Consider the following 25,302-nt stretch of genomic DNA (forward strand, 5'->3'; position numbering starts at 1 on the left):
GAGTAATTGCTGACTAGCTCTAATTACTATTATGTCAGCCATTGAGAACTAGCCAAGCATGCCAGGGTTTACTGAAAACTAACACCAGAGCCAGCTGCTTTGTGGCTTATCTAGGCCTGCTGCCCTTCTTTCAGATAGATGTTGTTTAACATTGTCTCTGATTATTTATGGACCAGGGAGGACTTTGCCCTGTAATGAGTGTCCTTTGTTCTGCCTCTTTCCAAATCTAGACCTGAAATATTTAGTCATTACTTCTGTTTCTTTCTATATAATTTCTGACATTCTTGTCACGTCCATTTAATGACACACCTCTATGGCCGCTAGAATTTCTAATGCGTTTTTGTTGCCTTCTTTTTTGTCCTCGAAGACCTACCTTTTCCTTTTCTTTAACTCCCCTCAATTTTAATTGTTTGATTGAAACTACCTCCCCCCCCCCAAGAAATTTATAGCTCAAGAACCATCAGGACAGAGCAAAGGAGATGCTGCAGGGAATTGACGGTACCTAACCACAAGGGAAGGGGAAAATTGGGGAGGATGTTGGTGTCGCAGGTGTTGAGCAAGCGTCTGGGTCTGCAGTGCCTCCCTCATTAGTGGGCAGGTTGCCCACTCATGGGCCAATTTAGTGGGCCGGGTCTGCGAGCGTGGTTCTCACATGAGCTCATTGGTGCTGGAGCGGCGCGTAGACCAGTATATTTTGGGCTACGATTATACACCAGACAAATATGTAACAGCAGGAAAACCTACAGCTGCAATGATAGGAAGTATTTATACAGAGCGGTACCATCTGGTGCGCGCTCCTAAGAGTGACTATACTTAGCTGCTATACTGTGTGTCCCGGCTAATCCCACGCTCCAAAGAACGAGGCATTCAGTATCTCGCAGATAACCCCACTTTTAACTCCAGCCATTCTCTCCCCGGTGATCTCTATGCAGCTCCATGAATAGACACAAAACAGGGTATGCAAAAGGGTTATTATACGAAGGGGCTGCCATCTTGCTCGTCTGCAGATACATGGATACACAAATTTCTCTCTTAAAAGGGAATGCAGTTTTAGTGATGCTCGTGTTAAGGCTACCAGTTTGACTCTGCTTGATTTGCAAAAATAATTCCTTCTCCTGATAGCCTAAAACAGAAGAAAGAAAGATCTGCAGTCTTTGAAAAATTCATTTATTGTACATCCATGGATGGTTTTGTAATAAAAATCCTCACAAGACCTATTGTCAACATTACAAAACGAACAAGAAACTCCAACATGCACCATTCCCAGCAGTGCTAATAAGTTAGTGTGCAATACTACCCTTACTCCCAGTGTGCACAGCAGCTGCATATCGCTGTGACCAACTTGAAAAATTGACATTTTACAAACTCTCTACCTCTAATTTTGGACACTGACAGTTTTATGCTGTGAAAAGGCAGAGAGTTATGCCATTGTTCCGTAGTTTTTCTCTTCTTTTTCTTGAGGTCATCTATGTTTTAGATGGGTTACATGAATTCCTAAGTCTCTACGTGCAGCTGCAGTCACTATATGTGCTTTTGCTCTGAAGCAAAGATGCAGTTACAGTTCAGTTCTTCCCTCCATGTAACTCTCAGTAATGGTAACAGGAAGAGAGGTGTGCGGGTGTGTTACTATTAACTCTAGTCCATGTTAAAAGTCTCTTCAGTAATAATACAGCATTATTTGTATTAGTCTGCTTAAAATACAGCAAAAGATTATTGGCACCTTTTTCTTTAAAAAGTGCAAAGCCAGACTTGGCATTCATGAGGAAGCGTGCCCCGGTATGTTAAGGATACAGTACTCAAGTGAGCACAAAATACTGCTTAGAAAGATAGCAGTTGGCATGGAATACATATTTGATATTCTTTTCCAGTTAACCTGGAAGTGTACACGCATTTACGCGCACACAAACAGAATTTCGTGCGAAGCCGAGGAGTGAGCGGAGACAACTTCTGTGTGCTTTCTGGCTTTCTGAGCTCTCAGGTGCACACTCAACAGATTTCTAAGTTGGAAAATGAAAACTCCAGTTACGTGAGCCTAGATTTGTGTAAGCGTGTCGAAAACAACAGTCGCACCTTCCCACTTGTTCCCTCTGCTATGGAGTTAACGTGACTTTTCTGACTGTTTTCCCCTGGCGCGTACAGAGAGCGTATGTAGTGGGTACTCCACAGCCCAGCCAAAAACACAGTCTGGAGGGTACCGAGTGTTAATTAAGCATCCATATAACACAGAACTTAACCTTTTTTTTTTTTTCTTTTCTGTCTTGTACAGCTGCATAGCATGATACACTTGAGATTATCAGTAATGCCTTTTCCTTTGCATACCTTAATTATGTATGTTGTTGAATGCTAGCATACGCATAGACAAGCTAAGGCACAGCAACCGAGCAAGTCACCCAAATTTGTGGTGTACAATGGTAATACAGAACTTTGAGGCACATATTAAAAATTCTCAAGAGGAAAACATCTTGCAATTTATTGTAACTTAAGTAGTAAACATCTGAATGTGTTTTTACACAGGTGACAGTTAGGGCTCGCTACAGGTGTATTTCAAACATTGCTGAATGAAAACGAACCTTTTACAAACCCACCAATCCAATATGTTTTCTTTGAAACAATATTAAGTGTGTGGCTATGAAAAGAGAGTGACACATAAAAAAATTGCAAAAATCATTTACCACAGGGTAGCATTTTTATAACTAGAGGAAAACAAAAAATTATGTACATAAATACATATATTTTTATATATAGCAAATTACAGTTTTCTGCACTGAACATTTATCAAATACGCAAGTACTGAACAATACTGGATAGGGTGCTTAGCCACACCTTGTGGTCTCCTTAAATTCCTGTGACAATGGAAGACAAGTTTCTACGGAGGGTGCAACTTGTTCAGTGATGCAAGCTCACACAAGACTTAAAAAAGTAAAGAAAACCAAAGAAACCCACAGCAGAAATGCCTGACATTTCCAGCACAGGCATCTTTAACAACAAAACATGAATGCTCAACTGTTCTTCAAGCACGCAGCCCAGCACAGAGTCTGTGCCAGAAGAGCTTTATTCTGTATGGCAGCGGTCACCTGCTGAGGGCGATGAATTTGGGCAACTAATCTGATGCTCAGTTTTGTCCACTGGCTTGTCAAAGCTGTTGCCTTTCTGATAGACAGGTTGGTAGGGAGCAGTCACCTTTCGGATCCCCTACAGAAACCGTACCCTTTCTCTTGGAGCGGGGCAGCCACTCCCACCAGCTCCAGACAGAAAACAAGGCACTAGATGGTTTTCTGGCCATTAATTTTCCAAGGCTCTAGGAACTGTGGTTATTGGCATGACGGGAGAGGTTGAAAAGGCTGAAACCAAGCTATTTTTGAGGACTATGTACACAGTTATTTTGGTTTTGAAAACAGAAAGCATCCACACCACACATTTCATTTAACCTGGCTAGAAATTCTAAGCTCAGGTTCCTAAATGCATAAATAACAATCCTTAGTGAAAAGGATGAAGTAGACTCCATTGGCTTCTAGCGACCTTACCAGAAACTGTCTTCAAAATACTGCAGTTACTAGCTAGGAATGACAGTCCAGTTTAGGTATCCTTTGGAGCACACAATACAAATATTTATGGTATAAAAAGCACTCAGTTGTCTCCACAGGTTAGTGGTGTCTGGAACTTGGGGAATTGTAAATCCAGTCCATTACAATAAGGGTCATACTCACAACCATGAAGATCATACCAGCTATGAGAAAAATTAGAGCCTGCAATTGGAAAATGAAACTGTATTAATAAAGCAAGTGACTGAGCAGACTGTGGTTCACAGACTGTCCCGCTGGAACACCCAGGGCCTGAGTTTGGGTCATTCTCTGTGACTGAAGCCCAAGTAATGTCACACAGGGCTACATGAATCAACGTTAGTTCTGTGTGAATTTCAGTCCAAGACAGCCAGGCTTTACAAGACTAGATCTGAAAATAACCCACTTTGTTACTATGAACAATAATGCAAAATATGACAGAGAAACAGTTTTTTTTTCTTTAAAAACTGACCAATTTTCAATGAATCATCATTGTCTCTGATATCAAGAACAACTTCAGAGTTAATACTTTTCATCCTTATTAGAGAAACAGGTAAGCCCATCTCTCTTCTCTGAAGGCATTTCTGTTTATATTCAAGTGATTCAGATATTTATAGTCACCCTTTGCTTTAGTGGGGCTTTAGTTTACCGTAATCTGTCCACACTTAACAATATTCTGCCTCGCAACACAAAGATGAATATTGTATGTGATCTCAGGGCAAGGTGTGGAATTCTACATGTGCCTAACACACAGCAACATGAGGAATGAACAGAGACATGAACAAATATTCACAGTGTCTCTATAATAACAGCTCCAAAAGTTATTGTCAGAAATGATTTTATGATAACAAACGTTTTCTTTTACCATAGAACCATAGAATCATAGAATGGTTTGGGTGGGAAGGAACCTTAAAGATCATCTGGTTCCAACCCCCTTGCAGTATGGATCGGTTGAACTTCCACTTACATGTTTTTTGTGAACATGTATATAGAGACACATATGGATATATGTTTACATTATGTGCCTGCATATATACTTCAGCAATAACTTTTCTGATTACATTTTCAAAGGACATCTCCTTGGTGATTTTGTTAAATGCGCAGATAACTATTGATATTCAGGATGAAAGGTACTGCTGCAGCAGTCCAGCATGACGTATGAACACACGCTGTGTATAAATGATAGACCTTCATATATGTCTCCTGTAGGTTTATGGATCTGTCTCCGTGGGGAACTCACTATTACTTAATTATCTCTGCAGTACTACTTCCTTCTTAACCTTGACCTCAAATCTTCCTGTTAATCGGCAGCTGGCCTTCTAGCACGAACCAACAACTCCTTATACACCATCTAGGTATTATTTATACAAGTGCAGGTGTTAACTAGAGCTTAGATTGGATTAAAAAAATGCCTTTTTCTAGTGATTTAAGACACACTTTAACATAGGTGCTTACTGTTGTGTATCCGTAGCAGTAGGGCGCTAAAGGCTTTGGCTTGTGAAGCCTGGCTCTCCACGCTAAGGTGAATCACGCTGCCCAACCTGTATTTTGAGTGAGACACCACCATTTACGAGCAACTGCCAGACGTTGCAAGTCAAAGGTCTGAGTATTTGTGACCAGGGGAAAGCACACACCCTCCCATCCTTCCTTTTGCAAATTGCTGACAGCTCCCTTACCCCGATCTTCTGGGGAGACCTCAGGGGCTCCTTCTCAACGAGCCGCAAGTAGAAGGCAGAAGGGAGGATGAAAATCAGCAAGGTGGCAGAAGAGGCACCTGGAAGAGAAAGCAGAGCTGAGTAGCATCTGACACATAAGCAACGTGGTGCACCTACAAAAGAGAGCGTGTGGGGAGGCAGCTGCTTTTCCAAGCCCAGCTGCACAAAGGGCTCTCTCCGTAGACAGCATTTGTGCAAAGCTGTAGGTGTCCAAACACTTATTTGAGTGCTCGGGGCCCGAAGAGGCACTCATTACCAAGAGAATTTGTGGCTGCCTGCAATATGGACATCTGCATATGAGCTGGTGAAGCGAGGACAAACAGGCGCTCCCAGGGCGCGATGACCCTGGAAAACAGGTGTTGTAAAGAGGGTGGATGAACTGTGCCCTGGAAGCGCCTTCTCCTCTCCTCTCAGCAGAGCCCAGCGCGGTGGCCCGGGTGTAAAAGACAGGGAGGAGCAAACCAGCTGCCTGCGTGGAGTATAAAACATGAAAAAGGCAGAAACCCCATGGAGATGTCTTTCTCAAGGGCATCTGCATCCCCGAGTCCTCAAGCAGCTCAGAGCACAGAGGCTTTTCATGGAGCTCTTTGGTCAGAGGCCAAAACTGACCAAACCAAAGAGGCCGGGAGAGAACTGTGAATGTCAAAACAAATGTGTCACTTTTCTCCTTTTCCTAAAATCACAGTTTGGACGTCAATACATTTTGTCCAGGATATAAATGCTTGAAAACCAAAGGTGATTTCCCTCTCCTCCACATGCACTAAATACCTTTTTTTTTTTTTTTTAATCAAAATGGGAATTCCTTCCCAGTGTTTATACTGTGTTTATTGGGCTCCTCGTGCCTCATGCCAGGTAGCAATGAATCTGGGTGGCATTTAGCTTTGTCTGTCAACCGTTTGGGATTTTTTATTTCCTTTTTAGCTTTAATCTGTGTTTATATTACCCTACTGTAAGACCCAAACTGAGACCGTCATTCAGTCTGTGAATGTAAATACGTTATGGAAAGGATTAACAGAGTAAACAAAAAGTATTTATGAAACCTACCAATAAATCCGAAGATGTCTTTAATAGTCGGGACAAAAATTACAAGCAGGTTATTAAAAGCAAGAATTACTGCTGCAATCAGGAAATGTCTTATCCAGCTGAATGGCCTTTTGGGAAACAGCAATGCACTGATAGATGAACGGATCTGTAAGATGAAAACCAGCAGGGGAAAGTAAAACAGCAATTAATTTATCTTTACTTTTCACTTTTTTAAAATGATCTATGCTAGTTAATTTTGCTGTGAGAAATTCTGACTGAAGAAATGTGTTTTCAGTCTTTGATTCCCTTAATGTAACCTCACTCTGATGTAGGTTTTTGAGAACTGGGTTCACAGTTTAATGCAGAAACTCAAATATTTGCAGTGTAGAAGAAAGTCAAGTAAACAGGATGTAAAATCAGGGACATGAAATCTGTTCAACTGAAAGATGCTAATATCAGCAAAAAAAAAACCCCAAAGAAACCCCCATTACGAATACTAATCAGCAGGCAAAAAATGCACGGGTGAAATATGAGTTGCTGTATTCCTGAACCTGATCCCTCTGAAAATCCCACTGGAGTTCTATCGTTTACTTTTGTGAGAGAAAGAGCAAGCTGTTGTTTTACTTCCATTAAATATATACATACACATATACATATATGTCTCAAAAGAAAAGCATATTTTTCAATGTCACTCGGAAATTATAATCCTAAAAAGCTATTGCAGAGGACCCTTTTTGCTCTGCTGACTTTCTCACACAACATGGAGAGAGGTTTTTTTCGCTTTTTCATCTGCAAAGATGGTAAGTAGGAAAAAGGTCATGAGCAAATCCCTTCGGTGGCAGGAGATAGTGTTACTCTGAAGTACCGTGATTAACTTAAAAGATTTGAAATGTAGAAGTTGAACAAAAATGTTTTTACACTGAAAAAAGCTCAACCCCCACTTCCGTTTGGTTGTTTTAAAATACAAGACCACTGCTTCTAGATGTGTTGGACGATTCAATAAATGCATGGGGTTCTGTCAGACTTGGAGCCCCCCATTTGAAAACACAGCATGAATTTTGCATTCTATGTTTTTCAGGTTGATGTGAGCCAATATTAGGAAGAGGGAGGCAGATTACAAAATTTTTTCCCAGCCCCTGAGCTAGTGTAAAACAGCTTTATTCCACCAAAGGACTGCTGCCTTCATTCCTGTTCACTTATTGTCGGCATACTGTGCGTTATTCCTGCTGTGACATAATCCTTAAAACGAAGCTCTCAAACCGAAGTTTTACAGTGAATAATAGCATGTAGATCTATATTCAACGCTTTTTTAGCCATGCAATGGTTTGTTTTTTATAAAAAAAGAATAAACTGACTACTTTAAGAAAAACCAAATGTGCTACTGTATAAAAAAGTAGTTGATACAACTATACTGCTTGTTTGGACTAATTAGATCTGCTGAGCTGGCTGTCCTGGTTGACCACGTAAAATTGTTTGATCTGCTGGCTTACAAGCAAATGATATTTTCTCGCGAGTTCTTTTAATAGAGCAATTAGTGCTGTGGTATGGAACTGCTAAGCCTTTGCACCCTCTTCAGATATAAAAATGATTATACAGAAAGCTAAAAACGCAAAATGTTACATCTGACAGAGAGAGGATTTTGCAATGCCCTTAGCTTGTTTTCCCATGAAGAGTGGGAGTTAAGACAAGCTTAGCGAAGTTAGTTAAGACTAATTGAAACATGTAGTCACTGGTTTAAACACAGCATTTAAGGCAGAGCACTGAGCTAGATATCACTCTGGGTGATCAGAACTCTTTTTTTTGGTAGATAACCTTGAATGGTGATCACTGCTCTTAGGCATTTGTCAGCAAGCCTGGAAACAGTACCTACGCAGAGCTCGTGTTTGCATGCAGGAAAATGGAGCAACAGGACCCCAGGGTTACTGCTCTCATCAGATGGGAACACCACCGTGTGACGTGGACTGCTGGGAGCTCGCCGGCAGCATGATGCTGGGCTTGTGCGTGCCGTATAAATGGCACACCAGCCTCCCAAAACTTAATGACGAGGATCAGTAATTTTCTGTCCTGCTGCCCAGCAGCTCAGGAAGGGCACGAGGGACAGTCCTGTACATTCAGGAGCCTGGAGGTCTGCTCTTCAGGTGGGGATTGATCCCTGAGGAGCATCGGTCCCTCTGCAGAGTGGTTTGTTTAGCTGTGTCTTTATGTCCCTGCTACTTTGGACGTTGCGTTTTTCCCTGTGAACAGCACCTAGAAGCTCCAAACTTTGCTCAGACATCTGACTGTGTGGCTGAGTCTTAACTGGCTCTTTTCTGGCACTTAGCTTCCTCCCCTGTCCAGAGGTTCAAGCATGTAAGATGTGCACAGGGCCTCTGCCCCTGTACGTTGGCAGCCAGGTCTGGCAGTCCTGCATAGCGCGTGGCCCGAGCTGCACGTGTCTGTCTTGAGTTTGGATGCTATAGTAGGTGCCAATGTCTGTGTTAAGAAATCTCACAAGTGGTTTCAGTGTATCCCCAAGTCTTCGGTACTTACGCTGCTGCTCTGATAAATATAGTACAGAAAGAGAGCCAGAGAGAGACAGGGCAGTTGTTCCTGATTTGTTTGTGATTTATTTATAAGGACTGATTTATTTCAGTCTTTCAAAGTTTGTAACCCTAACTACCTAAGGTCCTTGCTCGGGGCAAACAGCATATGAGAAAGCAGACCCTCCCAAATAAAAACTCAGGCTTACTTTTTCTCAACGTTAAAGTCTGTCTGTGCTGAGTACATACAGTCAGTGTATATGGGCTAGTCCCAATTTCAGCGTCAGCAGCTGCCTTACTTACGGGGAACAGGACAAGGGGCACGGTCAGGGTTACAGCCATCAGCACTGCCAGGCGAACTGACACCAAGAGGGCGTCGAAGGTGTACACTTTGGTGTACGTATGAAGTAGCTCATCTTCAACTTCTCCTACGAAATGGAAACAGAAAGGAGCTAAATCACTTAAGCAATATCTGCACATGCAGAAGGATCTTTATACTGCAGCCAGGTAAGATTAGCCCTGGTCCAGCTGCTATCATCAGATAGGCGTTACAGGCTAGGCACGAAAGAGGAATTTTCCCAGCATGACTGATACAAGCCCATCATTCTGAGACGATGAGGGTAATACAGCTCCGAGGTGATGCTTTGTACTCCAGTATCTCAAGTGACTTTCTCAAAGTCGTTAAGTGGATGCGGAACCTGAGGTAAAAATAATTTCTCTGGTACAAAATGGGAAACAACTGGCTGAACTGGGAGCAGCTGCCTTCGACCTCCACCCCCGTGTCCCAGCTCCCAGGCACAGCCCTCTTGCCCCAGCGACAGAGAGCAGATTGTGCTGCGTCATTCACTTCTCTGCCGTAACGGAGGAACTAACGAGGTAAAAAGAGGTGGTGTTTGCATAAAACAGAGGGCTAATACAGGGGCTACTCTGTTTACCTACCGGTTAGTCTGGCTCATCCATATTTTTTTTTACACTAGAATGATTTGAACCTGTTTTTCAGCATAGGTGAAGCTGAATTAGTGGTGTCAGAGCCAGGGTGGGTAGCACTTAATAGCGTCATGTAAAACTGTTGAGCACTAAAGTATTTTTAGCACGGTCACTCTTAGCCTTTGCCAAGAGCCAAGTTTACAGCAGCTTGTTGTCCCAGTTCACAGAACTAAGAAATACAAAACTGGTCCCCCTAGTATGTGCCACTGAGTCTCTCATTGGTAGGAAACTTGTGGCCTGACAGCTGGATGAGTCCCACCGCTTATTCAGGAGGTTACACATTGCGTATTATGTTTGAACAATGCTTACACCTGGATTCAGGCCCACAGAAGAGATATGAATGCTTGAGCCTCCGTGTGATAGAACCATCTCGCCTGCTTTAAAATGAGAGGGAAAATTCTGCAGAGAAGAGGGCCTTGACCTACCGTAGAAGGTAAGGTATCCAAAGAGGCCAGCCAGAAGATACATGATGAGCATGCCAGTGATGGAGATATTTGAGACATTCTGCATACGCTTTCGGGAGCGACTGAAGTAGGAGAGAAAGAGAGTAACAGTGCTATTCTTATAAAGCCTCTATTTGTACAAGAAATTCTCTGAAGACTCATAGCTCTACTGACATCCCTTCACTGGCTAGTAAGTTTATAGCAACTATACTGGTTATACAGAGATCTTTACTTGAAGCTTCACAGCTCTGTGAAGAACAGCACAGACTTATAAGTGTGTTGAAGCTCCATTTCTACTGTTTACTCAGTGACAATGTGCCGTGTTATTTTGTATATCATTATTTATACACTATCAATTTCAAATGGTGTATTTTAAGTAAAAAATGGAGAGGCTTAAAATTACAGGGCTGGTAATAATAACAATAAACAGGAGCTTTCAGTCAGCTCTATATGAACATACCCTTATATCTACATAGGGTTGTTCTGCAGGTTGAAGAACCTCCTGCAGGTCAAATCCTTTCTTTAGAAATCCCTTGGTTAAAGATTTGGTGTAAGAAAATCTTCAGCTTATAGGACCTGGAAGCATGTTCCCAAGTCATCTGAGAGTTTTTATTTCTTCTGAGGTTAAACCTGCTGAAATGGGAGGTAATGGGCCTTGGCCTACTTGAGTTTTGCAGCACAACCTCCTGTAATGTAAGTCTTGCTGTTGAACAAACACATTTTCTTCCCAACTGTCAACTCTGTGCTGATTTAAGCAAGTGTATTTGATTTTTGATATTTGATGAGCAAAATAGGCTGGGTGAAGAGCCTACGTAAGACACCCAAACCAATGGCATCCCCAGAAACCTTAAGAGTAAGCAGCAGCTGACCCAGACCCATTAAGATATTATTAGAAACCAGAATTATCTGTTTCAGTGCAACCAAGCTCCCCAGAATATTTCACATCATTCGAAGGACTGTCCATATTCCTCCTTTCCTAAGTAAGTATCGATCAACGTGGCTATCTGAACAGTGGTTCTCTGTCACCAATATCTGACTATTAGGACAAAGCAAAGCCAATATCTGCTTACTATGGAAAGCAATAAATCATTAGCAGGTGGGTGACTACACACCAGCAATCAAGGCAGAACATGTAGAAAGTGATCTCTAGCTATGGTTAACTGGAAGTATGGGACAAAATTTAAGAACCTTACTCTTTCAGTTCACTGTATATTGGTAGCACCTCAGGGTGGCATACGAATGCAAATGCCAGGATGGGTATTGCATAGGCAGTCTGTAAAATAAAGCTCCCATTAGTAAGAATGGTCACTGCTGTACCTCTGACTTTCGGCAGGCAGCAGTTTAGCTGTGGTATGAATGGCTAAAGAAAAATTCTACAGAAGCTCCCTTACCCGTGAGTTGAACACAAAGTATTTTGGCTGACACGCATCACTACTGTCGCTGTGTGCTTCATATTCTACACCACTTTTGGGAGAGGTATCTTTTGGCTCCTCAAAGCCTGGCAAGTGCCCAACTGTGTTGTCCATCATGAAATTCACACCAGAACCGAGAGACTCATTTGGCAACATGACGAGGTGCATTGGCACTGTGTTGTTCACGGCGGTCCAGTTTTCAGCCCCATGGTCCATGATGGGGAGAGGACAGGGTATCTGGGATTTCTTGAAGATTACCTACAAAAGAGTAGACAATGTCATCAGAAGAGTAACACCATAGGACTTTACACTTACTTCCAGGGTATGCCAACAGAAATATAAACAGGCACACAGAAGAGAGAGGGAAAAGAGAAGCAGCAAGAAACCAAGTGCTATCACTTTTGTTACTCCTGGAAGTATTTGTTGTTACTCTGGCTTTGCTGTTGTCCTGCTTTACTTTTTGTTCTCAAGTGTTGTTTTTTAGGCTGATCTTTTTTACTCTGGCTATGTTCAGCAATAGGCTTGTTGATTTGATTCACTTGCGGATGCTATTCTAACATCCACATTAAATTGTAATGGTAAGAAATATAACAGTGTTTCACAGTTTACAGGCTCTGTATTTGCTTAGAGACAATACCCAAAGAGTCACCTACCACACTGACAAAGAAAACCATACAGGTCAGCGAAAAACCACTCGTATAACCAAGATAACCTGTGCAGCAAGAAAAAAACAAACAGCAGTTCAGCTACATATAAATTCGCAATACTAATAGAAATAAGAACTGAGGTTAAGTGGGGCATTTAGCTTACCTAAGCTCTTTAGAAGGGAGAGGGGAAGAATAATTGCAACTGTTACGAGTATGACGAGGTAGTTCCCATTTAGGTACCATTCTCTAAAGAGGAGGAATAAAAAATAACAATCATTATCATTGACATCAAAGTGAAAAATTTTCATCTGAGGTTCAGGTTGGGCAAAGGTACCTACCCAGAACTCTCCTCAAGTTTCATAAATGCTCTGATCACTTCAGGAAGTTCATATTTAATAATAAAGAGGTAGCTTGACATTGCTGAAACAAACAAACAAACAGACAAACAAACATCTTCAGAGAAAACAGTATAGTTCCAACAAAAATAATTTGTTTTAAAAAACATTAATGCTTCTTGAAAAACATATTGTTTTGGGAAACCAATTTTTGCTAAAATAGAGAAATGAGTTTTGTTCAAATAACTGTGTGACTAAATAGGTGTGATGTTCCCTTGACATTGTTATGAGCATGTCGCGAATGACATCTAGCATTCAGTATTAGAATACAATACAGTTATTACTGAATTAACAACATGCTCAAATCACTCTTCTGATGAAATTTACGCTCTTAACTTTTCCTTTTGCTTTTCTGTTGTGAGTGTTGTTTTTCCAGTGGACACTGTCCATCCACATTCCGTAGTAACTTTAGTTGTTACTGCCTCTAAATCTCTTTATCTGCCTTCTATTTTCAGCTTCTTTCTTCTAAACTCTACTCCATACATAAAAAACAAACCACTAGTTGTCAAGATTCCTGATGGAATGGTGGACTTCTGTACATCTCATTTAAATGTACTGACAGAAGGCATGCTTTTTTCCATTATTTTACGTTGGACACAGAGAGGTCTCTGGAGAGCTTTGGATCAATCTAGACAAGGGGACTGTAGGAACAGCTATTCCTTTCTAACAGGGAAGCAAACTTCCTTCCTGAATTCAACCACATTTGATATCCAGGCTTGAGGAAGGAAAGGAAGGCCATGGAATAGGATATTTATATTTCAACTACCTCTTAAGGTAAGAAACAATTAAAAAAAAAATTAAAAACTCCCCTGAGCTTTCAGATATGGTGTTCTCCAGTCTCTTAAGAGGATTCTTCCAGGGTAGTAAAAGGTAATAAGCTTTGTTGTATGAACGCACAGTCCTACCCCTACTACTTACATCAGTAAGTAAAGTTTCCTGTTCTGAGAGGATGGAGGTTACTTGATAGATATTTCACAGGAAGTATCTTTGTGGATGAATACTTTCAACAATCACTCTCAAACACTAAACATCTTAGAGAGAGCACTACCCTGCTGTCATTTCAGGAGAGAATTCAGCTGGAAAATGAACTACCGAAGAGCCTTTCTTTTATGGAGAAGTCAGAACCATGTGCTGTTCCTTTTAGGTCACATTAATCTTTTCTAAATTGAAGCAGATGATGTCTAGTCTGAGCTGTACCCAATGAAGAGAAATGACCAACTCCTTGAGGACAGCCAGCCAAGCCATTTTAGCCATCATTGAAGGCTCTTCACTGGTTATGGAGAGATCCCAGGCAACTAGCTTTCACCAGACACTGAAGTGTCAGATAACTGAAACAAGGCAAGATTAATTCCTCCTTTGTTTCCTTATTACAATATAGTGTATACTGTACCTGGCTCATCTCTGATGCCATTTAGCCAGACAAAGGAGAGAAAGCACTTATGTTTTGTAGAAAAGCATCAGAAGTTAGAAAACTTTTGCCTCTTACCTCCAATGTTCTGCATTGTAACAGAAATGAAAACAGCACACTTCCCAGGCCAGCCAAATGCCTTTTCTCCCAGTTTTTCATATATTAGTGATCCTGAAAAAAAACCAAACCCAAACAAAAAAAAACCATGGGCCACTGCATTGGAAACACTTGATGAATTGCATTCGAAGGTAAAATACATCATGCAGTAGGGACTCTTAGTCAGTCATAGCCTGATCCTCATACCTCCTTCTTTTGATGTCTTCAGTAAGAGGTGGACTGAGTAGAGTGACAGTATTGCTACACTGAGCAGCAGAACTCTGCAAGGCAAAGCAGAAATCAGAATCTCAAGCAGGACATCAGAGACACTCAGTAAATCTGAATGTACACTTGCTCATTCACATTAAGTTCAACGCCTAAATAGTTTTCAGCAAGTTGTGCTTTGGACTCCCAGTGCTAAATGCAGAGATAATTTTCAGCTGTAGCTTACCTGTGAGAGCAGTTGCACCTTATACACTCCAGAAGCCCTTTAAGGCTTGTATAAGTCCAATTTTGTGTTATTCTACAGGGACAGGATCTTACATCTTGACAAGACCCTACTAAAGTGAACAGATTTCTATGCAAGAGTCAGGTCTTTGACCTCTTACCTGCTCACAGCTCTCATTTTAATCTCTCTCCTTACTCAGGGCTATCCAAAAAAAACCAACCCCAAACCATGACTGTGACAACTTGACTGCCAGCTCCTGGCTAGTCACTGCTTTTGACTTCTGCCATGTCATTGTGAAGTTGTGGAGTTTAGCTTGAGATGCCCACTTTGCAAAGTACATTAGAAATCTTGCATAATGCTAAAGCATGGCATGACACTGTGAAGCCTGCTCTTGGAGCACTTCCAGCATACTTTTCTAGCCTAGTCTGCTTGAAGGTACTGGTGCCTGAATTCGTTAATCTGGATTACTGCCGTGTTCCTTCCACACAACATTTGCATCCTATGTGATTTCAGCTATCTGCCTTTTGCGAACTGCTGGTGAAAAACGTAGCTTTGTATGACATTTTCAGGTCACAATGCCATGGGCAGCATATCTTATTACCATAACCACCTTGTTGTCAGCCTGCACAAGTGTTGGTGCAGAGGGGGACACAATGATAACATGACGGAGCTAGGAAATACAGATGTGCCTTCATGTAAGCAGGGTCATCTCTCATGTCGTGCGTTCATGCAATATGGTAAGGGGGGGATTGTGTCTAAGGTTGCAGTGTATCCTGTCAAGATGACATCCTTCTTGATCAGGGGAATCCATGCAAATGCTGTTCAGAGACATGATCTCCATGTCCTTATACATGAGGTGTGCTAAACCAAAGCCATCCTGGTTGCACTTGCTAGATCATGCCAGGCAGCAGAAGAGATGCTCTACGGTGTGCTCCATGTGCCATTGCAAACCTCCCCCCCAGGAAAGGAGGATGTAATGGGAACTTCTGGAGAGTTTCTGAGTTTTAGGAGCCCTTCTGCCTTCACCCTGCAGAACATCTTCCAGCACGAGAGCACTTGGGCAACACGAGAGCAGTAAATTACAAAAATTTAGGTGATGCTGACAGCATTGTCTAAATTAGAATTAGTGTCCAGCAGTTTCCATTTAGTAGATGGGATTTTTCTGTCCCCCTAACGCTAACATCACGATCCATGAAAACAGAACCTTTGGCAAGTGGATGCATGCCATGGGGGTAAAAATATCCCCCCACAGTTTTGTACTTTTAAATAAAACTCTTTTGTCTACCAGAAGGGGGAATGTTCTCATGCAGAAAGTATGGAAGAATGACAGAAAAGAAAATGAGCTGCAGGGTGGAGATGTCCTTTGTTTTTGCTGTATAAGACTCCATAGGGTCGCTTTAGCATTAGTCCTTGCTTTAGCACTGCCAACAGAGCTAATGTCATTAGTCTCATATCAGATTTTTTAATCACCTGTGTGAATGAACATAGACTCAAAAATAAAGATATTACAAAGGTAATTTTTTCCCCCTACTGAAGCTTGATGTGTCACAGTTTTCTTTCTGGTGATAATTTATGGCCACACTAGTTAGTACAAGTTCTCAGAGAAAGTTGGAGAAAAAAAAATAAAATCCTACATCTTTCAGACTCTAATGCAGTCAGTTTTAGAATGAGCTTCCATCTTTGTATCTGCAAATACTATATCTAAACCGTTTAAGCGCAGGAGGTACTTATCCAGGACAGCATTTGCATCTACAATTAATTTTCAGTTAAAAATTCTACTGGCAAAACAGAAGGTGTTTCTTAGCAACCGGAAGCTACATGTAGCATTTCAAATGCTGTTGCTGTCGTAGTTACACCATCTCCAGAAGAAGGAAGCCGTATAAAGATAGCCGTCCAACCTGATTTAAAGGCTTGTTAGATTTCAGTAATGTAAAACAATGGTCTGTTGTCATACTATGCTGTCATGCTTTATTCCACCCTTGTGGGGGATTAAAATTAAAGGCTTCAGTTAAAATTAAAACCAGTTATTAAAAAATCGAAACCAACTTTTTTTGTACTGTGTCTCTCATTTTACAAGATTAGCTGTAGATTGAAAAACTTCACATGGCTATCTGTTACTGTCCATCAAAACTCATTTTGTATAGATACTGCATGTCAGCCACATACCATTGCTGCCGTCTGTGCACATTGAGTACAAATAGACTTGAGGGAGCAACATTAAATCTGAATAAATCTACGAATGCCTTTGCATTCAAAGCATGCTGCTATTTCAGACTTATATCAAATATTCTTCTTCCATTTGTACATAGTGATTAGATTGTTGGGGTGATGCGAATATATACTTTATGGGTGATTTATTTCCCATGTTGAATTCCCATACTGAACCAGCAAGATTGCTGCTGTTATTTTAGGACCAGTATGCTGTTCTTCCCCTCTGGTTTTTGACTGCACAGTATCAATTCACAGCTGTGTTCTTGATACAAAACAGGGCTAAAATGAAAAAAAAAGTTTTGTCAGCAGCGGACGGTTCCTTGCGGTGCAGCTAAAATGTTTTCATTACAGATGATCTTACAAAACTTTTCAGCTAACAAAACAAGCTTAATGTACCTCTCTAACCACAAAAGCTTTAGCTCCAGCTCACTGCTTATATTCTATTTGCTTTTCGTTCTATATACTTACACAAAAAGGATAATTCCCGTGTTAGCCATGGCATAGGAGAGCCCTAAGATGCCACTGCCCATAATGGCATTGCTGAGGTTGAACGAGGACATTCCAAAGGAAGCTCTGCCCCGGTGCTGTTGGGAGCAAGAACAGAAAACGGCAATTAATTTGTGTTTTATTGAGCACAACAGAATAATTACCCTCATCGCTGGTTTTCCCTGTATTGCTCCCTTGATCCTTAGAGGTGGAGCTTTGTCAAGGTTCCTGAGCCCACGGGCACTTGCCGCCATAAGGAGGCTCTTTTCCCCCCAAACCAACTGTGCTGGCTGGTGTTTGCCTCTTCCCAGTCTCCCCTTTTCTCGGTGGGGAGGAGGGCTACATCCCCGACAGGCGGTTGAGGTGACATAGCCACGGCTGGCTGCGTTGGCCAGCCTCTGTAGAAGTACATGCTGTTGTCTAACAGATTTCCCAATTATTGATTTAAAAAATTCAGACGATTTTTAAAAAGTATTCCAACTGATTATCGAATTTTTCTTCAAGTAGGATGTGCTCCTTTCTTTGGGGAACTAAAAGTGTGTCTGGGGGAGAAAAGAAGGGAGTGCTGTGTGGCTCGGGGGGGAGGCAGGAGAGTGGTAGAGGACAAAAGACTGGGAAAGGGGGGATGGTGTGTGAGGGACTCACATCTGCCAACAAGTGGAAAAGAAGAGGGGGGAATATGGCTCTTACATTTAGCTTGCAATCACGAATAATATTTTTTGGTTTTATTTGATCAATCCTAATAAAACCTGTAACATGACCAATAAAATGATGCCTTTCTTTGCACCAAGTTTCCAAAAACTTTGAATAAAAGTTAAATCCTGATCAGAGAGGTACCCACAGGCACTTCCCAGGAACAGGTGTTTTGCTTCCATTTGGACATGGAGATGTCTAAAGAGTTGGAGATGTGCTGAGTGTGGAATGTTCAGCATTGTAGGCCAAACAGGAATGTCCTTTCTCTAAAGCAATGCAGCTGGATGTGGATTCATTTACACTGACGCTGGAAACAAACAGTTCAAACACACACACGCTAAAGCCCAGCTCTACCTTGATATAGAGCAACAAAATTCCTCTGACCCAAATCTCCTGTCAGAAATACGGGTGCAGACCCACCCCTGGCTGAACATCTCAGGTGAGATGACTTGGGTGCTACTGAAGTCTGAGTATGATCTGAGGAATTTCTCTGATTACTTGTGAAAGAAAGACCCAGTTTTACTTGCAAGACAACAGAAAGGGTTTGGAGCACTAACTGTTAGAAAATGTGTTTGCTCCTCCAAAGCCAAGATTATGCTGATCAAACTCCAGAGTAACTTTGTTTACCGAAACTTTTGTAAAAAGATTCAGATCAATAAGATTTACTTTGTAATTACCATTAAAAATTGAATAAAACTTACATATTCTTCATTATATTCTTCCAATTTCTTTTTACCCAGATATCCATTTGTAAGGAACTTCTGACTTTCTGCATCATCACTAGCAAATGGACTGAACACAAAGTAAAATAAGAAAATATTAGGTAAGACTTATGACACACATTATGTTCAAGCAGTGCCTTTTGTCATTAGTGGGAACTTTCCTTTGACATTGTAATGAAAAAACTTCCAGAAAAAACCCTCTTTTCTCCTGTAAGATTCGTGTGTCCAATGGCATATTTAATGGATCTTTGCTTTGCCTTGGAATTTAGTTTTAAACCCGGTAATCTTCAAATTATATGTGATGGAAGATGTTGGAAAGTAGCAATTCCTTACTGCCAGCAATGTGCTAAAGCTGAGCACGTACTTTACATCCGAGGAACAAAGCGCCTTGCAACTGGAGATAGGTGCTGGGGGGCTTCAGCAAGCCGAGAGCTGGAGGCTGATGGCTGGCTTTGAGACGCCTTTCTCAGGCCACCCAGGTGCTGGCGCTATGGTGGGTCGTGCTGGAGATGCCTGAGTGCGGGCTGTCCCCATGGGAGCACCGAGCTGCTGCCCTCCGGAAAACGTTCCTCCTTTCCCACAGGGCTGAGGCACAGAGGCAGTGTGCTCAGGTTGCACTGCCCCTGTGTGAGTATTAATTTACACGTGTACTATCTGACTGGAGGAGCTGGAAATTGCCAAGTGGGTGCTCGGGGCCGGGAGCCTGCAGAGGTCACTCCAGGTGGTGGCCGGCGAGGGGGACCCGGGATGCCCCCGCTGTGCTGGGGACACCGTCCCCCGCGGCGCAGAGCAGGGAGGGCCGGTGCCCCGGGAAAATGCTAGCTAAACAATCACAGTAATTCCAATGTATCACCTAGGAATTAGTTTTAAGTCCCAGATGCCATCAGTGAAGCTTGGTTTTTTTTGATTGCTGGTTTCTAGCCTTAAAGGAGCAGCCTTCCCATGTAAATCCTTACCTCCTAATTGCAGCCTTTCCCGAATCAACCAGCTCCGTGTAGTTGTCTTCGAGGCTTTCCCCGCTGTTGCTCCGATCGTCAGGTTTGATGTTGACTTTTTGCAGCTCCATGCGATCCATTAGAGCGGTCAGCGCTTTCCAGCACACGCACTCGCTTCTTCACGGTAAACAGCACCGCGCCGTCTGCTTGCGAGTCCTCTCTACCATGCGGGGACTGCCGGAACACTCTGTTCTGCAAACAAAACAAAACAGAACTCATTAGAGTTTTCCTCAAATTAGATAAACCAATGTGAATCGTTGGGTTTGTGTTTGTTCTTTGTAATAGCATTAAGAGGGGAAACCGTTGCAGACTGGGAAAATTCTGGGCAAGCATAATGTCCCTTTATATGCCAGCACTTGGCCTTTCCGTCTCCCTTCAAATGGCAAAGAGTGCAGGGGCCGCTGGATGCACAGTGGATGTCCAGCATCTGACAAAATTACAAAGCCACAAGAAAACAATGTCTTAAACTACAGCCTTTGAACTTGTAAGGGATGGTGACGCAGTTAGAAATGCAGGGAGCGTGTCAGGGCTTTCCTACCACTGCTTCAAAATGTACAAAATCTTAAGGGAAATAATTCCTTTAGGTAGTATTTTTTCCCTTAGGGTAAAAAACTCCCTGATGTTTTGAATCATTTGTTATAAGATCAATGTTGTCACAGGTTTAAATGTTTGTCACAGGTTTAAATGTTTGGGATCTGACAGAGGTGGCCATCTCTGTATGACCGTTCCTCTGATAATTAGGAGGTGCAGTTCTGATATAGCAGGTTTTGGTTTTCAATATATCTGTGCTTAATTCTTACTTGTCCCACAACTAGAAGATCTGTCTCACACAGGATTATTACATGGATATAAGACCAACTTCACCCTTGTTAGAAAAAATCTTGCCTTTTAAAAATCATATGAAAACATGCTCAACTCTCTATTTCTGCACGGACCAAAGGAAACTGTACAGACCAAAGTTACAAAGAGGACTTCATCTCTGGGATCTCAGCAGCGTTATGTTACGGTCTCAACTGCAGATACACCTTTACATTAATTTGCTCATTCCCAGATTCAAGAGGAAAACACTCTGCAAGGAATACTGCAGTTTTACAATACTTTTCCCTTCCCAAAGATTTTTCTTGAGGTATCTTAAATCTCCATTTCACGGCTGAGGACGCAAAGAGGTGCGTTGGTGAAGGGAGCGAGCAGACACCAGGCAGCCCGTTGTTGGCACACCTGGGGCCGGAATTGCAGGCTCCTGGCAATTTACCTGCTACCTTGCAATCAGGCACACCGCCTGGATTCGTTACATTTCCATCAATATCACATGCTAAATGCAGCCCAGCGCTATTTGACAACAATATCAGAAAACACCACAACAAATAATTTCTGTGTCGCCCAATGACCAGACCTTTACTTTCCTCTGCTACCGATCACACGCTGTTCTTAAGAACATCTACGCATGTATTTGTAGTGGCAGAATGTTAGAGTGCACGTGCTTAAAATGTAAATGTAAACTTTAAATGCCAATCCTGGAGGCTAAAAAACTGACCCCAGGCCAGAAATTAAAGCCAGCTTCCTTGCTTCTTACTAAAAACATTCACCCAGACCAGACAACTGAAAAGGAAAAGCAATATCAGAGTGCATTAGGAGATTTCCTACCGGAGAGAGCGGCTGTGTTTACTCCTTTCAGCTGCTGCGGGGAGTGTGCCTGAGGGGACGAGTGACTTGGGCATCGGGGCAGAGCTGCAGGCGCTCGCATTCCAGCAGCCGGGGGGTTCTGCCCGCTCGGGATATGAATAACTCCGGGACGCACACAAAAAAATAAATATAAAAAAAACCCCAACGGAGCCCTGCCAACCGTGGTTTCATTCACAGAACCGTCTTCAAACGCAGACCCTGCCCAGCCTGAGGAGCAGAGTCCTTCCAATTCCTAATGCTTTTTTTTTAATCCGAAGTGTAAAAGTCAGTCAGGAAAAATCTGGCTGCATTTAGCCCTGTTCTGGTAAAGGGTAAAATCTCCGCTGTGCGCGCTGCCTAGCGCTTGTCAGAGAAACATCCTGTCCAGAAGTGGCAGTCCAAAAAATACAGATCTTCAAAGAGTTGGGAAACAGAGGGAAAAGTAAGCAAAAAAGTTGCCAGGAGTTAAGTTACACAGAGATTAGGCTGAGGAGGAAAGTCTGTGCAGCACAGCAAACACAATTTGGAGAGGGAAGCAGAAATTGACTGGAAATGCATATTACAACGTAAGAATCATCTGGACATTGTCCTGTCAAACATTTGCACAAGCAATCTGATTTATGGGTGTAATCTCAAAAGTCTGTGGAATTATTGCATAAAGCAGTGATTTATTATTTTTTTTTTCAATTTGTGGATTCCTAAATGTCTTCTGTTGAAGATCCACAGCCTCAGGTGGCAAAATTAAATCAATTGAGAACCTTCTTTCTTGCAGTTTTCACTTTTTAGGTTGACAGAGCTCAAGGGGTCTGCAAACCATGAGTTGAAAGCCAATGGCATAAACATGGGCAGGATGAGACCTGTGAAACAGGCTCCGTATTAGATTTGAATCCTGCAATCACTAATAACTCTAATTACAACCAAAGGTGCCTTTGAACTTCAGCAGAAATCGGCAGAACTGGTCCTTAGTTGGTACGAATCCATTTCTTCAGGTACTGAAAGGTTTGGGAGGATGCTGAGGTACCAGCAGTGGGTTCTCCCCACGAGTAATGTAGAAGGGGCAGAGTTGCCACCCCTTCACCTGCGGAGGAAATGGGGTAGCCCTGCACCTCTTGGGTCGCTGCTCGACCTGCGAGATATTGTTTAGAAAAGGGAGGATGCTCGACCTGGGTCTGTTTAAACTAAAATGCTGGCTACAGCTGTGCCCTGTGCCATGCCCAAGGCCACTGCCAGGACTGGTGGATGGTGCTCAGATGCTCCCCTGCAGGGCTTCGTACCGGCTGGACCTCTGCCCCTGGGTGATGGCCAGGCACCAGGGCAGCGATGGCGTGACAGGGCACTGCCACCGAGGTCGGGCAGGCCTGGGCCCTGCCAGAAGTTATTTAGCACATGATATTGGAGGAGAAACATCAAAGTTCATCCGCTTTAGGTTCCCTGGGTTTTAATGCTTTCTGCTTCAGAGTTCAGAATTTGGTGCCTCAACCCTCTTTCAAGCATCCAGACCCATCGTGATCTGCTCGGCTTCCTTTCCCAACAGAGGAATTTTGTAAGTCTGGAAATAAACAAAAGCTTTCCACTTCTTTTTCCTTCCCTTTAGTTGAAATCAGCAAGTTTACCCCTTATGTTTACATACAAGAAAAATCTCTTAGCTCTACAGCGTTCCTTAAACTTGGCTTCAATACGGCAATGGTTTTGCTGCCTCCTGTGGCATTTGGCTGAACAGAAAAGATTTTTCTTAAAGTATGGCATTAAAATGGAAATATTGCTTGCAAAAGAGATTCACCTATTATTAGAGGGAAGTTATTTATCCCTATAAGACTGTTTTTCTATTCAAGTATAGGATCCTGTTCTACATCATTTATTAAATAACGGTCTACAGAAATGACTCAGAAGATGATGAAATTTTTGGCATCTGATTTCACAACGTTATTGATTTCTGTCCAGTTACAGTTCAGACATTAAAAGAATGGACAACCATTAGGCAAATAATGCCAGGTCACAGATATGACTAACATTTTCATGGATGTTGCAGTGTCAAGATTTGTAAGCTCTGCCATGGAATGTGATTTAGCAGATTTTGCTGGATTCTTCATCTTTATGACAGTGAGTTTATAATATTATTGACTATACAGCTATTTCAAAATGAAATAAGTGTTGTCACTGTGAAATAAACAATTAAAATGCAAAGCCTGCTTTCACTAATTCATTTATTTACAGAAATGTTAGCCAAGTAGATCAAGAGACTTGAAAAAAACTCAGAAGTTAGCCAAGGGCGGCAAAGGAAAGCAAGCATTCATTTCTTAATTGCCTGGTCAGTTTTAAACCCCTTTTGCTGCTTCTCTGGTTGTTTAGGTTTTGATTTGCTGTGCAAAAAAAAAAAGACTAAATTTCATTCCTGAAGAAATACAAAAGATGCTTGCCAACAACAATTACCATGTCAGTAAATCTTAAGAAGACCATCCTTCACATTGCACTTATATTTAAAGATTAATTAAACTTCTAATTCTCAATTTTTCAAGCTGTGGCCAGTGTCTAAAATACATTGATCAAACATTGTAAAGAAAAAGTTTTAGGTTTACCTCTGAGTCGAGCGGGTTTTCTTGCTCCCTTGCTAAGCAGGTTATGTCTTTTAGGAATTGCACCTGTAATGAAAAGTTTGCTCTTGTGCAACCTAGAGCAGTTGGACAGTGATTTAAAGACAAATGGGAGTGTATCAGATGAACCAATCAAGAGCTGCTACACCCCAACAACTCCCTTTGACAAACTTGCGTCAGCTCTTTTTAAAAAAAAAAGGGGAAAAAAAAAAAAAAAGAAGAAAGGTAAATCAGTTTATTGGAGCACACGGAGGGCAAACATCTCAGTTACCAGAGCTATTTGCTCTCTCTGAGCTTAGCGCTATTACAAAATGCATATCCGCAGAATGCTTCACCCACGCTTGATCATGCTTTCAGTCTTGATTTTTGAACGATGCGCGTGCATCAAACTTGCAGTAGCACAATAGTAATAAGCCTGGAAAACAGGACCTGGGAGAAATAACCGAGGGCTCCCACACTGCGCTTATCTCTGCGACTGCAGAGCTACATCCTGCCGCCTCAGTGAGGTGTCCATGGCAGGACCTGGTCGGAAGTGTGTGTGCTTTCAAATAGGCTGCTTGACCTGTGCCTTAGTTTCCCAGTTGAAATATTGACTGCAATTGCAATCGTGGAGGTATATGTCAAGAGACAAACGTTATTCGTTTAATGGCAATGTAGACCCGTGTAGAAGTATCTCGTTACCGGTGATGTGCCTGTAATGCTGTAGAATTTACAACCTTGTACATAATGACCATAATTTAAAAAAACAAACAACCCTCCAGCCCTCCCTCCGGTGCAGGCTTTGTGATTAAAGCCTTCAGACTGGCCTGGCTGTGAAGGCAAGTGAGGGGATGGAATTTTTAATTCTTAGAGTTTCCTGCGGAGCACTTCAGACCGCTTTAGCTCAGGCTGGGTGACAACCTGTGGGAACCCAACCTGCTGCGCCACAAGCAGGGCTTCTGCCTGCTTGCTGCCGGCACCAACTGTCGTGTGCCATTTCATGGTTCCTCCCCTCCAAAAAAATCCTAGTTCCGATATAGACACAGAGAAATCGTTTAACAAAAATAAGCTCTGTTTCCCTCAGTTCTGCATCCCCATGAAAACGCGACTGATCACAAGGCCTGTCATGCCACACGATGCCAAAAGTAGTACAGTCCAAAGATTAAGAGGTGCAAGGTTCGGAGCTAGAGGAGTTCAAACCTACCACATAGTTGGAAAAATGAACAAACTTTTGGGTTTAGACTGGCTGAAGGGACTTTGCGTCTGAAAGCTGCCCATATTTTCCTTTGCACCAGCTGGTCTAATGAGGG

At 42.3% G+C, this 25,302-nt stretch overlaps 1 protein-coding gene across 2 annotated transcripts; it reads right to left on the reverse strand.

The window, feature by feature from the left end:
* Positions 1-1,146: 1,146 nt before the first annotated feature.
* On the reverse strand, positions 1,147-24,393 carry SLC38A4 (solute carrier family 38 member 4). 2 transcript variants are annotated; one of them, XM_074569044.1, is made up of 16 exons: positions 23,999-24,393; positions 19,722-19,952; positions 18,745-18,835; positions 17,333-17,448; positions 14,413-14,486; positions 14,188-14,280; positions 12,645-12,726; positions 12,470-12,552; positions 12,313-12,371; positions 11,639-11,917; positions 11,441-11,520; positions 10,230-10,330; positions 9,121-9,245; positions 6,320-6,464; positions 5,237-5,334; positions 1,147-3,746 (listed from the first exon to the last, which is right to left on the reverse strand). In XM_074569044.1, the coding sequence occupies exons 2-16, from the start codon at positions 19,838-19,840 to the stop codon at positions 3,645-3,647; spliced, it is 1,647 nt and encodes a 548-aa protein (XP_074425145.1). In that variant the 5' UTR covers positions 19,841-19,952; positions 23,999-24,393; the 3' UTR covers positions 1,147-3,644. The 2 variants fall into 2 exon arrangements, with proteins under 2 accessions (XP_074425145.1, XP_074425240.1); XM_074569139.1 differs by lacking the exon at positions 23,999-24,393 and adding an exon at positions 21,405-22,134.
* Positions 24,394-25,302: the final 909 nt, after the last annotated feature.

Source organism: Larus michahellis, chromosome 1 (genome assembly GCF_964199755.1).
Source record: "Larus michahellis chromosome 1, bLarMic1.1, whole genome shotgun sequence".
In the NCBI taxonomy this organism is placed as follows: Eukaryota; Metazoa; Chordata; class Aves; order Charadriiformes; family Laridae; genus Larus; species Larus michahellis.